We start from the raw sequence: 16,480 nt of genomic DNA on the forward strand, positions 1-16,480 counted from the left end.
ACTCATCAGAACCGTTGGCGGATGAATTTGAGAACACATACAGTTGATAGACAGTTGCAATAGCCAATCAGATCACAAGTTGTTGACGGTAGCCTATCTAGGTAGCCTGATGTTAACGAGATTGTGATTGGATACTCACTTGTCACTCCAAGGTGAGTATCCATTCACAAGTTTCAAATTAGAGACACTCGTGACTAAGGGCTATATAAGTAAACATTGATTGAAATTAGCAGGAAGCGGGAAGTGTTGCGCCGTAGCCAGACCAGGATAGCAGAGAAGGAGAACAAAACGTTGGTTTGTTTGGTGGCATATATATGTTTACAAGGCCATTTTCAAGAAGGATATTTAAAGAGAAACTACATCTGTGAGATGATGTCAGCCAACCCCGGAAGCTGTTCTGGCGATGACATGGGCTACCACTCGCCATTTCGAGTGGAAATGGCGAGTGGTGCCATTTCCACTCGAATAAGCCGACGACAAGGGGTACCACAGGCTTATATGGCGTCGAATAGCTTCTACAAATTGTGACTTCAAATATAAAAAAATTTCACTTTTAATGTGTTTTTTGCAATTTCATTTTTTACAGTACAACAAAAGATATTTTGTACAGGCGATGTGACACCTGTACCGAATTTTTTTTTAACAAATCACGTTTTCATTGCAACATAAACATTACTCATTACTACCTTTGAGACTAATTTACTTTCAAGTCACTGTTTTGTGTGTGAGCGACGAGAAGAAAAGCACAAACTCGAATTAGTAGTCGATAGCGATAGCCAGTGGATGGCTAGATGATCAAATGTGCTTTGTTACTTATAACACAAAGCTAATATGTTGATGTTGTGTTAAGATATTAGCATATATTGATCTACATTTTATTGGTTTTAGTATTGTTCATGTATAAAATGTATCCCACATTGTTACAGTTTTCTGTATGTGGCCTTTGCTGGAAAAAGTTTAGACAGCCTTGACAGCTTATTATCCTGTGCGAGAAAAAAGAACAAAAAAAATGTATAAAAACAGATAATAAATTAATTAAAATATATATTTTTAATTCAAATACATCAAGAATAGTGCAATAATACTGGACTATGAAATAATGCAATAACCTGACTATACTGTGCAATAATGTTGGACTGTGCAATATATAAATGAACTGAAATATATATTTTTTCATTCAAATACATTAACAATAGTGCAATAACACTGGATTGTGAAAGAGAATAATGTGGAATAACCTGACTATAATGTACAATAATGTTGGACTGTGCAATATACTGTATCCCAAATGGCCTTTTGATAAGTGCAATAATACTGGACTGTGAAATAGAATAATGTGCAATAACCTGACTATACTGTGCAATAATTTTTGACTGTGCAATATATAAATGAATTAGAATATATATGTTTTCATTCAAATACATTAACAATAGTGCAATAATACTGGAATGTGAAATAGAATAATGTTCAATAACCTGACTATAATGTACAATAAAGTTGGACTGTGCAATACATCCCAAATGGCCTCTTGATAAGTGCAATAATACTGGACTGTGAAATAGAATGATGTGCAATAACCTGACTATAATGTGCAATAATGTGTGACTGTGCAATATATAAATTAATTAAAATATATATTTTTTCATTCAAATGCATTAACAATTGTGCAATAATACTGGACTGTGAAATAGAATAATGTGCAATAACCTGACTGTAATGTGCAATACTGTTGGACTGTGCAATATATCCCAAATGGCTTCTTGATAAGTGCAATAATACTGTGCAATAGCCTGTCACCTTAAACCTTATATATATATGTATATATATATATATATATATATATATATATATATATATATATATATATATATATATATATATATATATATATATATATATATATATGTTTCATGAGGGTTTCCCTCAATCTTCCTGATGATTGAGGGAACCCCTCATGAAACAGTTCTGTAGAGACGAAGTAGTCTTGTGATTTTTCCCACACCTACATATTGCGCTCTACCACGGTATCGAGCACTATTCTCTGGATAATCCAATCAAGGTATATGTATATATATATATATATATATATATATATATATATATATATATATATATATATAAATCTTCTTTTTTATTATTTGTATTGCTGAACTATTGTGTATGTACCTTAGGGGATCTGCACTGTAATAATGACAATAAAACTCTATTCTATTCTATTCAATAGATTCTGATAAAGAAATACATTAAATACATATATAGATACATGATCGGTTGACAAATGTCACTGAATAGGACACAGTGTTAAATGTACGGAGTCGCCAATCTTTAAAAACACAAGTAAAGTCAATGAGTTGAAAACTAGGTGAAACGTTGGTTAAACATGACTTCATCAACTTCAGTATACCTGCAAGTATATTTATACAAATTTTTAGGGGTTCACAGCCCAGTCGTGCTGTTCTTAATAATAAATGAACTGTCATAAAGGCAAGGAGCTCTCAAAAGTGAAAGCTGTGTTAGTGGTCTGTAACTTCAAACAGACTCTTCATTATAACGCAAGCCGCCTTTTTCCGTCAAATAACATGTAGCTTAACGTTTGCAGTTGTGTGACATTTGGGGCCATGTGTGCAACGTTTTATTCCGGCTATGTCTCGGGCCAGCGATGCAGTTCTTTGATTAGCTTCCCTCAGGCACCAGAAGGAGGAACTAATCAGTGGAAACAGCTGCTGCCCTTGTGTGTGTGAGTGTGTGTGTGTGTGTGTGTGTGTGTGGGTGGGTGCGTGCGTGCGTGCGTGCATGCGTGCGTGAGTCTCGAGTAAGACTTCCTGCCTTCCTTTCGGTTTTTTATGTCACCACAGTAAAGAGTAAGTCAAGTATCACAACAATATGTTCCGGAAAGGCCCAGATTTAGCCAATATTTTAACACTACAACAAGAAATTATTATTCCAGAAGTATGATTAAATTAAATAGGTTAAATTATATATATATATATATATATATATATATATATATATATATATATATATATATATGTATGTATACCGTATTTCTTTGAATAGCCGCCGGTGCGCTAATTATTTAAAAACTCTTCTCACATCTGCGCTTAATCAAGGGATGCGGTAAAAGTAAGCAGGCGCTAATAATTATAAAACCAATTCTCACCCCTGCGCATACTAATGGCATGCAGTGAAAAATTGAGTGTGATAATAAAAACAAATTAAAATATTCTTCTGCGACCGCGGCCTGGTGTTTGGAGACCACTGCTCTATACTATGTCATCGTGCCCACCTCCTCGCCATGCTATCTGCATGCCAGTAGGACGCATGCATTTCACTGCTTCTCCTATGAGATTGCAATGCATAATTGGTCAACAGCCATACCGTTTACACTGATGGTTGTGATATAAACAACTTTAACACTCTTACTAATATGCGCCACACTCTGTGAACCCTAACCAAACAAGAATAACAAACACATTTTTGGAGAACATTGGCTCTGTAACACATTATAAACGCAACATAAGAAATACCCGGAATTCAACTGCATCCATGACTCTTGGCTACATCATACACGCGCCCCCAACCCCACCCACCTCAACCGATGCACGGAGAGGGGGGAAGGGGGGGGGGGGGGTGCTAGCAGGATATATAATATAGCCAAGAGTCATGGATGCATTGGAATTCTGGGTAATTCTTATGTTGCGTTTATAATGTGTTACAGAGCCAATGTTCTCCAGAAATGTGTTTGTTATTCTTGTTTGGTTAGGGTTCACAGAGTGTGGCGCATATTAGTAAGAGTGTTAAAATTGTTTTATATCACAACCATTAGTGTGATCTGTATGGCTGTGGAACAAGACCCCTGGTTTACACACAGTAAAGGCAAATAAATCTCCTCCACCCTTTAAAAAAATACGACAGGGGAAGTGTCACCCATGACGTCATGAATTAGACCTGGTGATAAAAGTAAGCATGCGTTTATAAATTTGGATGAGTGAATTTTACCTGGCAGTAATTCAAGGCAGGCGTATATTTCATGCTCAGCGGCTATTCAAGGAAATACGGTATATATATTACATACTATACTATTATTTGTATAATTATTTATTTATATACCTATATGTAATTCTAATTAGTAAAATGTAAAATACTTTACTATATCCATCCATTTTCTACCGCTTATTCCCTTTTGGGGTCGCGGGGGGCGCTGGCGCCTATCTCAGCTACAATCGGGCGGAAAGCGGCGTACACCCTGGACTAGGCGCCACCTCATCGCAGGGCCAACACAGATAGACAGACAACATTCACACTCACATTCACACACTAGGGCCAATTTAGTGTTGCCAACCAACCTATCCCCAGGTGCATGTCTTTGGAAGTGGGAGGAAGCCGGAGTACCCGGAGGGAACCCACGCATTCACGGGGAGAACATGCAAATAATGGAATGTGAAACATTGAGTGATTAAGGGCTCTATAACTAAACTTTGACTGATTGATTGAAATGTTCCCAAATTGTGATAAAACCATCTTTGTTAAAGATGAACATGGTTGAGTCAACACACACACATTAAAGCAGGTTGTTCCTTGTTTTTGCTGACTGTAGCATTTTATTGAAGGCTCACATCTGCTCCCTCCTAGTGGACATATAAATTGTTTAAAAATAAAAATTCAACTCAGGACCCAGGAAACTCCCCATGAGATGTAATGTTGTCCCACACCTTCATACACCAGTGTGGGTGGCACTGAGCGCCAGGCGGGCAAAGTGTCTTGCCCAAGGACACAACAGCAGTACCTAGGATGGCTGAGGCTGAACACGGCTGTACTGTCTCAGCAACGCCACCATTTTCATTAGAATTACTACATTTGTGGAATTTGGATACTGTACAATACAATTAGCAAGACTAAAAACTGTATATTTAACTCAACTGCAGGGAGTGCCAGGCGCCGATCAGGGTGTATTTTTATTTTATTTTATTTTATTTTAGTATGATCGGGTGGATTACAATATTAGTCTGCATTTTAAATATTTTTTCACACTTATAAAACAATTAATATTTAAATTATATTTATGACAATAATGTTTATATTATACCATTTATTATTTATTTATACAAAGTATTTTACATATTACCAATTAGATTTACATAGGTAGGTAGGTAGGTAGGTATATATACATTACATTACATAATTGTATGTACTATATATATATATATATCCATCCATCCATTTTCTACCGCTTATTCCCTTTTGGGGTCGCGGAGGGCGCTGGCGCCTATCTCAGCTACAATCGGGCGGAAGGCGGGGTACACCCTGGACAAGTCGCTACCTCATCGCAGGGCCAACACAGATAGACAGACAACATTCACACTCACATTCACACACTAGGGCCAATTTAGTGTTGCCAATCAACCTATGCCCAGGTGCATGTCTTTGGAAGTGGGAGGAAGCCGGAGTACCTGGAGGGAACCCATGCATTCACGGGGAGAACATGCAAACTCCACACAGAAAGATCCCAAGCCTGGATTTGAACCCAGGACTGCAGGAACTTCGTATTGTGAGGCAGACGCACTAACCCCTCTGCCAGCGTGAACCCCTATATATATATATATATATATATATATATATATATATATATATATATATATATATATATATATATGTATATATATATATATATATATATATTTATATATATATATATATGTTCCTTTTTATATATGTATTTACTTATACATGTATAGTACATACTGTATATGTGTGTATACATTAATATATCTATTTACTTTTACATACATATATACATAGTATATACTGCATTTATGTATAAATTAATATATGTATTTATTTTTTCATACATACATACATGTATATATATATATATATATATATATATATATATATATATATATATACACAGTATATATGTACTATATACATAAATAATAAAATGTAAACCACTGTAGTGTAAAATATTATTTACATAAATAGGTATTTGTGTGAAAAATATTTAAAATGTAATCTAATATTGGCTGACCCTATAAAATAATAAATAAAAAAAGAATAATACATTTCTGCCCATTATATAAGAGGGGAGCATATAGATAGATATATAGTACTTTACTGATTCCTTTAGGAGAGTTCCATCAGGAAAATTTAAATTCCAGCAGCAGTGTACAGAGTTGGGATCAATTTAAAAAGTAAATAATGCGGGTATAAATGGAAACAAAATAGAAAAATATTACTATAAGAATAAACATAAAAGCAACAATGGGGATAAAAATATAACAGTAAAATAAGAATATAACAAGAGAAACTAGGCAGTAGTGACCATGTTATGAAATAAATATATATAATAAATATATTGTAGCTAATTGTATTGTACAGTATTCAGACAAAATTGTATGTACAATAGAGTTCACAACACTGCAACAATGTAATTTCCCCATTGTGTGATAAATAAAAGTCTATCCTATCCTATCCTAAAAAGCCAGGAATATCTGTATATTTAACTAGAGAGAGTGCCGGGCCATTTGTCGTTTTTATATGTTACTTCTATTATTTTATGGTGAAAGCCCCTATTCGATAACATTTCAAATAGTTTTCCACAAAAAAAAATGTATTTAAATAAAAAGCATTATATTCTAATTGTATTATTTATACAAAGTATATATCATTTTACTAATCCAAATTTCATAGGTAGATAGTTATTTAATCCATATGGATCGTCGTGGCTCAGATGGTAGAGCGGCCGTGCCAACAATCACGGCTGTTGTTTCGCAGGTTTCCCTGCTCTTCGGGGGATTTATAATCCAGGCTTGTAGGGATAAAATAGCATTTGTGTATGTATATATATATATATATATATATATATATATATATATATATATATATATATATATATATATATATATATACGATGTGAGCCAGCCATAAAGTTTGTGGAATTGTCCGGTATTTCTGCCAAATGTTCCATCTTTAGCAGGAGCTCCTCGAGAGCGCAGCCCGTCCGGGCGCCGCCATCTTGGAACTGGGTCATTATTGTCACCAATGTCCCACTGGGTGTGAGTTTTCCTACCGAGGATGTCGTGGTGGTTTGTGCAGCCCTTTGAGACACTAGTGATTTAGGGCTATATAAGTAAACATTGATTGATTGATTGATATATATATATATATCAATCCCAGGGATCTTTCTGTGTGGAGTTTGCATGTTCTCCCCGTGAATCCGTGGGTTCCCTCCGGGTACTCCGGCTTCCTCCCACTTCCAAAGACATGCACCTGGGGATAGGTTGATTGGCAATACTAAATTGGCCCTAGCGTGTGAATGTTGTCTGTCTATCTGTGTTGGCCCTGCGATAAGATGGCGACTTGTCCAGGGTGTACCCTGCCTTCGGCCCGATTGTAGCTGAGATAGACGCCAGCGCCCCTCGCAACCCCAAAAGGGAATAAGCGGTAGAAAATGGATGGATATATATATATATATATATATATATATATATATATATATATATATAAATATATATATATATATATATATATATATATACTAAGTATATATGTATTAGTTTTTTTATATATAGATATATATATATATTTAATTTTATTATTTTATAGGGTATGTCAATATTACATTAGACTTAAAATGTTTTCCACACAAATACATGTTTTTTTATTGTATTCTACATGTTATAATTTATGAATTGTAAATATGTATACCTTTTTTTTTTTACTCCCAGTACCCATTTCACCTCCCCTCTTTAAACACCACAATGCATGTTAGCTTTACAAATGCCAAGTCTGCTCTGACTACATCTTGCAATCATCGTTAAAGTTCGCAATTAAATTTGATTACCTTTATTGATCCCATTTGCTAAATCCAAGTTCCAATAGCAGCAACATGCAGTACACAAGACAGTAGTAGCAACACCATGCAAAGTAAAACATATAAAAACATTTTTATACAACAATAAGTAATGCTAAAAAACCTGAGCTAAAATCCAAGTGATTGCACAGTTTAAAAATATACTTTTAGTATCTCTGCACTTTCCTTGAGAACCAGATCCTCTGCAGTGGACATTTGTTTTTAGTCCTTTTCTTTGTCGTTTGATTGATTGGTGTATGGTGTATTATTAGATTAATATTGGTTCAGGCCACATTAGTTTAGCATGCAAATGAGTAAAATACTAATAACTTGCTTTCTTCTCGCAAAAGGCCAGACTGGACTTCCGAGACCCTCTCATGGTTTCATTGGTCTTTGGACTGGCTGATGAAGACCAAGGCCCAGTCCTGGATAAAAGCCTGCCCACGTCCATTAACAAGACGGTAAGTTTTTAGCTTAGTCTCCATTCCTCTCATAGCCTGGTCTCTGTTCCCAAACATCAGCCCGAGTAACAGCTGACTGCCATTTTTCAAAAGTTTCAACACCAACAATCGCGTCTTCCCACACTCCCTTTCTAAATCATTTCTGTGTGGTGAGTGAGTGATGTGTCCAGATAAAGAGGGGGCAATTATGGCCCTCCTGATATGGGAATTAGACTTCAGCAATATCAATGCCTGTGCTCGTTTCATGACGAGCAGAGAAGCAAATTGGCTCCTCTCTTGTTATTGTTATAAAAAGGAAGCAACCCCTGCTCAGATAAAAAAGGGGAAATCACCAAACGGAAGCTCCAGTTGGTAGTATTATTTTCTAGCCTGTGGTCCATACTTGGAGTGACCCTTGCTGTAGGTCTGGAAGGGTCCAGAGAGAGCCTGAGACTGGGAACAAACAGGACTATGACCCATAAAACACTCTGCTGGGAGGGAAAACAAAAGGCAAAGGAAATTAAGGTCATGCATGTGGAGCCTTTTACTCAGGCGTGCAAACAAACACAAAACCTTATTTTCTTTCTGGTTTTCACTGCTCATGTTGATGAAGCACTGAACACTAGAGACCATCTTTGCACAAACAGTCAAGCATCAATACTACTGTACAGCGCTGAAAAACAAGAGTTTTCTCTCATTTTTTGTTTTGGCCGTTTTTAGTGTGCATTTGCAAGACAACGTTGTTAAATTGATTCCCCACAAACTCTCATTTTCGTGTTTTTAGTTTTTTGTTTGTTTGTTTTTTGCATGGGTAAGTGGTAAAGGTTTACTTCCTTTCTAAACCTGCCTAACGCTGTTACTTTGAAGTACATCACATGTTCACACTTGCGCAATTCAACATAGTCAAAAAGATTAAGCAGAAACAGAGTTTAAAGAGGCGCACCTTTTTAATGCCAGGCTTTTTACTGAACTCTAACTACAAAAACATCCTGTACTTACCATATTTTTCGGACTATAAGTCGCAGTTTTTTTCATAGTGTGGCCAGGGGTGCGACTTATACTCAGGAGTGACTTATGTGTGAAATTATTAACACATTACCGTAAAATATCAAATAATATTATTTAGCTCATTCATGTAAGAGACTAGACGTATAAGATTTAATGGGATTTAGCGATTAGGAGTGACAGATAGAAACGTATAGCATGTTTTATATGTTATAGTTATTTGAATGACTCTTACCATAATATGTTACGTTAACATACCAGGCACCTTCTCATTTGGTTATTTATGCGTCATATAACGTACACTTATTCAGCCTGTTGATCAATATTCATTTATTTTAAATTGCCTTTCAAATGTCTCTTCTTGGTGTTGGGTTTTATCAAATAAATTTCCCCAAAAATGCGACTTATACTTAAGTGCGACTTACATATGGTTTTTTTTCCTTCTTTATTATACATTTTCGGCAGGTGCGACTTATACTCCGGAGCGACTTATACTCTGAAAAATGCGGTATTGGTTTTACTCTACCGGTATTCATGAATAATAGCATAAAACAATCTTTATTTTTATGAATTTGTTTTGAACCACCTCTAACACATCTTTAATGTTTGGAAATAACAATAGTCCGACATAAAATGCACACAAACAGTTTTAGAAAATAGAGTAACATCATTGACATACAAAAGAAACAGTATAAGTCCGAGGACCGATCCTAGTGGTACACCACAATGATTATATTTTACAATGCAGTAAATGAACAAAGTGACGTAACATAGAAAGTGCCTACATGATTAAAACATTATTTTTTTGTTTTGCCATGATTTCAAGTATTTTGCTGATATCCTAAGATATATTATAGTGGATGTACCTTATCGTCCCTGGTCCATATATTATTAAAGCTACTTGACTATCAAATCAGTTAAGCAACAATCTTTTTTTTTTTTTTTCTTGTAGATTCCCTTAGTGGACTGTGGAAGTCATCAGAAGTGCATCGCTGACCTCTTTCTACAAGCAGAACCTAGTGTAAAAAGGTAAGTTCATGACAAAATCACTATTTTTCACATTAAACCATGCATATTATTTAATAAGGTAATATGATAGTAGTATAGAAAGACCAAGTCTGCAAAACCTGTGTGGTGCAGGACTGCTCCCTTGTGGTGAAAACACAAATGACGCCCATCTCCACTTCTCTTACTGTCCCGTACCAGCATGGTGATCCAAGCCAAGAAGGACAAAATTGACGTGAACATCCAAGTGAGAAACAGCAAAGATAACGCCTACAATACCAAAGTGGTCGTCAGCTTCACGCCCAACATCAACTATGTCAAAGTTGAGGTGAGATGCCTTTTGGCACCTTCATTTTGCATGTGGTCACAGTTGTGGGTTTATTTGTTTTTGACATTCATAGCAACATGTGCGAAGTAACACCATATGTTTTTTGGATCGATCCGATACTCAGTACACACACGGCCAGTATCGCTGATATGGATCGATCCGATACTGAGTACATACTCGGCCAGTATCGCCGATATCAATACTTTTTACTTGGATGTTTTCAAGAGCCTTTAATTTGTTCATCAATAAAACACACACCAAAGATTTTAGGCCAACAAAAAATACTTTTATCAAGACACTTATTTGTGAAAAATATTACATTATTTAACACACTAAACAAAACATTTATTCCCCTATCCTAGTTTATTATAAAAAATTGTCAGTAGTGTAAAAATAAGTGAACAAAAATAAAAACTACTATTGGATATCATTCAAATCCTTTGGCTTTATGTCCCCGAAGCGGTCCTGTGTTTGGGGATGGGTGTCGAATTTGGTACTTTTATAAGACCTGACCAAATCCTGTTGATACTACCAGGTATTGAATCAAACGGTGCCATATTTCTGTCAGGCTTGGTCAAAAGATATGACTCAGATGCAGAGTAGGAATTACTCGGGCAGGCTTTTATTTTGAAAGCTTCCTTTCACCTCCAGGATCAGGGCAATTAAATATAGGCTATAATTAGACTATTCGGCGAAAAAGGTTCCACAAAAAGGAACAACCAAAAATCACTCCGAAAGGAGGAAAACACAAAAGCAATAACAAACTATATTTGGTGCCGTATATTCTATGAAATTTATTATAAACAAAAAAAACTCTCCAACAGGAGGGAGAAACAATGGCTATGAAACTTCTACACCGTCTCTAATCTAAAAAAAAAGGTAACAGAAAATGTCACCCAAAAAAATTGAGGAAAAGGAAGAACTGTAAGAAAAACTGAAAACTCACCACTTCAGCTGTAATACTAAATAACACAAAATCACTCTGCTGAGGAGGAGAAAAAGAAAACTCAAAATATCAACGAAGGAATTCAGGATCAAGATATTCAAACACAAGACGAGGCAAGGCAAGGTATGGACAGGATGCTAGAGAGGCACGAATAAACGAGACAATCTGACACAGAACAAAGAGAGGCGTGGGCTTATAAGAAACATGAGGGTAATGGGGAACAGGCGGAAACAATCAGGGATCAGGGATGACGTCAGACTGATGACACAAAAGGAAGGGCAAGTGACCTGGAACGAGAGGAGTTACTTTTCAAACTAAAACATGCAATTCACAAGAGAGAAAAAAATCAAGACAAGACATCCCTCACCGCGGTGTGAAAATTTCAATGCCTTTGTTGTCATTGACCAATTTTCCATAACAAAGAAAGTATGCCTGATTGAAATCACTCGAGCGTACACCTTGCTGATGGAAAACACTTGAAAGTACAGTAAGGCTCCACTTTTCACAATACGTGAGGTCGATGCTTATTAACATTGGATCTGCCATAGACATGCTACTTATTAGCATTAGCAATTTTACATGGCGAGTTCAACAGCTCGAAATTGGTTATAAAAACTAGAACTAAGATTCACATTACAATCAAACAGCTGGTGTGTAATACGTACAATACTTACAATATAAACACTTTTTAGGGTGCAACAAAAGACTAGATTCAACTTAATAGCAAAGACTTCCTGACTAGCCAACACACAGGCGCCTACGCGCTACTGCCATTTAACGCGTTGGAATTGCAATAGTCTACTAGCAATTGTAAGAAATTAAATATAACGACTAGACACCACGGCTGTCATCAGATCACTGTTAAATGTTAAATAAAAACATATTTCCGCCCGATTGTAGCTGAGATAGGCTCCAGCGCCCCCTGCGACCCCAAAAAAGAATAAGTGGTAGAAAATGGATGGATGGGCATATTTTAATTATTAAACAAATTAACATTTGTTAACCTATGAGCACACAGAGAAGTGTGAAAGGTATGCATCAATAGTATATTAGTGACCTCTACTAAAAAGGAATAGGAAGACGCTGAACTTACTCAATGGAGAGGGTTGAGGCGATCAAGTGCGGTGATAAAAAGGAACAGAGTATGTGTAAGAAAATACTGATAGAATAAAGGAGAAAAGTAAATGTAAAGTCATTTATAGATTATGTCCAAAGTTCATATAAAAAGATAAAAAAATTGGTTGATGGGCGAAAAGGAAAGAAAAGAGTGATATCGGCTACCAAGCCAATTCAAAACTGCCAGCCGCTTCGACATTAATTAAAAAAAAGAAAAAATACACTCAAGAAATTGCGAAAAAGTGAAAACGCAGATGTTGTTCCGACATTATATCTTTGGGGGACATGTTTGGTTACAATATAAAAGGTACATAGTACGGTCGTTTTAGAAATATGGCCGTGAATCTGTCACAATGGTAGCGTTCAAAGTGGCGCTAAATTCGCAATCATCTTTGTGGGCTTTTGAATGGACGCCACCACAATGTTATCAAACCAACCTAAAAGGATTACAAAGGATATGCTGGCTCACTGCTGAATAAAATTTGGGCAAATACAAAGTATAATTGTATCCATGATGTTACGGTTTTGGTCAAAGGGGGGTGACCCCAGGATGCAGAAACGGGAGACAAGGTGGAATTACATAAATGAAAAAATGTAATTAGACAAGAAGGGTTAACTAAGGGCGATGGGGCAGAAACGCACACCATGTAACCTGGATAAAATAGGTTCCTCAGAGGTCAGCAGGAGAAAAGGCCAGGGCACACTGAGCAGGGCAAGAGTCTAACAAAATAATCCCTTTTACCTCAGGGGGGTTAGGAAACAAACACAGAAGGGGTTAGGGAATTCAGGACAAAGTAGCGACATCATACCAGGTCTGGTGAGGTAAAGCAGGCGCATGCACGAGATAAGTTCTGGATACAATAACCGGCAAGGCCAAGCTGACAATGATGAGCCTAAATACTGGCGGGTTAGTTACGAGCAGGTGTGCCTCAAGGTCCGCCCCTCGCCGAGGAAAAATCACTAATACACAGGTGCAGACAAAGGAGAAAACAGGAAAACACTAAAACACAACACATGAATGAGGTAAAGGCCTACTGAAATGAGAGTTTCATATTCAAACGGGAATAGCAGGTCCATTCTATGTGTCATACTTGATCATTTCGCGATATTGCCATATTTTCGCTGAAAGGATTTAGTAGAGAACAGCGACGATAAAGTTCGCAACTTTTGGTGCTAATAAAAAAGCCTCACCTTTACCGGAAGTCGCAGACGATGACGTCACAAGGGTGAGGGCTCCTCACGTCCTCACATTGTTTGTTTATAATGGGAGCCTCCAGCAGCAAGAGCTATTCGGACTGAGAAAACAACAATTTCCCCATTAATTTGAGCGAGGATGAAAGATTTGTGGATGATGATATTGATAGCGAAGGACTAGAAAAAAAAAAAAAAATAAATAAATAAAAAGCGACTGCTCCAGGCAGCGGCAGTGTGAGCGTTTCAGATGTAATTAGACACATTTACTAGGTAATTCTGGAAGATCCCTTATCTGCTTATTGTTTTAATAGTGTTTTAGTGAGATTGTAAAGACATACCTCGAGGTCGGATGGCTGCGGTGAACACACAGTGTCTCAGAGAAAAGCCGAGGAGCCAAGCTCACAGCTGCCTTTTAAAAAGGTATTACAGAAGGACAAAGAATCCAATGATGTCTCCGGTAAGATATATATCACAATTTTCCCATCCAAAAACATGCTGGTTGACGTAGAGAAACATGTTTGCTTGACCGCTCTGTGTTAAAAACAAAGCAACACCGGCTGTGTCTCGGTGCTAAAGGCAGCTGCAATACACCGCTTTCCACCAACAGCATTGTTCTTTATAGTCTCCATTATTAACTGGACAAATTGCAAAAGATTCAGCAACACAGATGTCCAAATTACTGTGTAATTATGTGATGAAAAGAGACAACTTTTAGCCGTAACTGGTGCTGAGCTAATATGTCCTGAAAGTCTGTGACGTTACGCGCACGCGTCATCATTCCACGACGTTTTCAACAAGAAACTCCGCAGGAAATTTAAAATTGCAATTTAGTCAACTGAACCGGCCGTATTGGCATGTGTTGCAATGTTGATATTTCATCATTGATATATAAACTATCAGATCGCGTGGTCGGTAGTAGTGGGTTTCAGTAGGCCTTTAAATCAGCGCATTAATGTGAAAAAGCAAACACCTGCACTGAGTATAAAAACCACATCGATGATCAGCTACTGAAGTTTGTACTTATACAAAAGTTTATAGGGGTTGTGGCCCTGAACATCGGCATAGGGTGTTTATGCCAAAGGGCCGGCCCTGGTTGTGCCTTTTCTTGGTAATGTTGCAGTAAATAAATGAGTTTAAACAATCTAACAATAAAAATATAACGGAAAAAATGCACATTTTTCTAAACTCTATTTTCATTTTCGAATTGCCAGCCGGAGAAGGATTGCACTCTTAACCACACAAAAGTGGAGTGTGCAGTGGGATACCCCTTCCTGGGAAGCAATGTGGAGGTACGACTTCAAACATACACAAAACGTGTAAAATGCTGTACTTGGTGGTTTCGACGTGCTTAACACTGAAAATGTGACACTGTGCACAGGAAACTTTTAAAGTCAAATTTGAGGTGAATCATAGTCACATTCGTCACAACATCCAAATCAACGTGACGGCCACAAGGTGAGTTCATAGCCTGTTGTGTTTGGAGAGAAGTAACGACGACATTATGCATTGTTTTCCTGCAGCGACAGTGACGAGCTGCCCTCCACGCTCCATGACAACACGGTGCACATATCCATCCCTGTGAAGTATGAGGCCGGCCTCATATTTTCTGTGTGAGTAGCTGAACGATAACCATTTACAATGCTGTTGTTTCATGGTTACTGTTGCTAGGGGGTGAAAAGATCCGTTGCTCTCCCACAATGTGTAACCTTGTTGTCACTAAGCAATGATACAAAAAAACATTAAAATCCACTTGCAGATACGTCTTGTTTTGTGGCGGGGAAACAAACTAAGATTATTACTTATTTGTCCAACTCAATCCATTGCATTTTTGGTTCATATTAAAGGCGTCTGCCTCACAATACGAAGTTCCTGCAGTCCTGGGTTCAAATCCAGGCTTGGGATCTTTCTGTGTGGAGTTTGCATGTTCTCCCCGTGAATGCATGGGTTCCCTCCAGGTACTCCGGCTTCCTCCCACTTCCAAAGACATGCACCTGGGGATAGGTTGATTGGCAACACTAAATGGTCCCTAGTGTGTGAATGTGAGTGTGAAAGTTGTCTGTCTATCTGTGTTGGCCCTGCGATGAGGTGGCGACTTGTCCAGGGTGTACCCCGCCTTCCGCCCGATTATAGCTGAGATAGGTGCCAGCGCCCCCCGCGACCCCAAAAGGGAATAAGCGGTAGAAAATGGATGGATGGATTAAAGGAGCCATATGTAGTAATGTGGCCAGAAGTGGTACTGCAAAATTCTGTTGTCCCCTCTCCCTGACTGAGGTTGCCGGATACGCAGCCGAATTTAGCTCGACCCAAAACTAAAGAGGAGACATTTTACCAAGGTATGCCTGTAGACTACTGTTTCAAACGTTTTAGATTGCCATATAACTTGGTACATGTAGTCCACAATATGCAAACACCAATGAGGAATTATTTTATCATGTCATTTGGCTGTCTCCATACGTTTCACTTTGCAATGACAGCCGTGCTAATGTTGGAACCCATTTCCTTAGCGTATCAACATATTGAGAAGGAAATAGGCACTTACACTACCCATATTCATATAGGTTTTATTTGTTGAAAATATATTTTGCCCTGTCAGT

At 37.4% G+C, this 16,480-nt stretch overlaps 1 protein-coding gene across 1 annotated transcript in view; it reads left to right on the plus strand.

Annotated features, from left to right (window-relative positions):
• Positions 1-16,480, plus strand: part of itga1 (integrin, alpha 1) — a 186,066-nt gene that overhangs the window by 155,928 nt on the left and 13,658 nt on the right. Inside the window, exons 18-23 of the mRNA XM_061876612.1 lie at positions 8,203-8,313; positions 10,250-10,326; positions 10,504-10,630; positions 15,098-15,175; positions 15,265-15,341; positions 15,407-15,496. Coding sequence (XP_061732596.1) covers positions 8,203-8,313; positions 10,250-10,326; positions 10,504-10,630; positions 15,098-15,175; positions 15,265-15,341; positions 15,407-15,496 — 560 coding nt within the window. The remainder of the gene's footprint in view (positions 1-8,202; positions 8,314-10,249; positions 10,327-10,503; positions 10,631-15,097; positions 15,176-15,264; positions 15,342-15,406; positions 15,497-16,480) is intronic.

Source organism: Nerophis ophidion, linkage group LG17 (genome assembly GCF_033978795.1).
Source record: "Nerophis ophidion isolate RoL-2023_Sa linkage group LG17, RoL_Noph_v1.0, whole genome shotgun sequence".
Classification (NCBI taxonomy): Eukaryota; Metazoa; Chordata; class Actinopteri; order Syngnathiformes; family Syngnathidae; genus Nerophis; species Nerophis ophidion.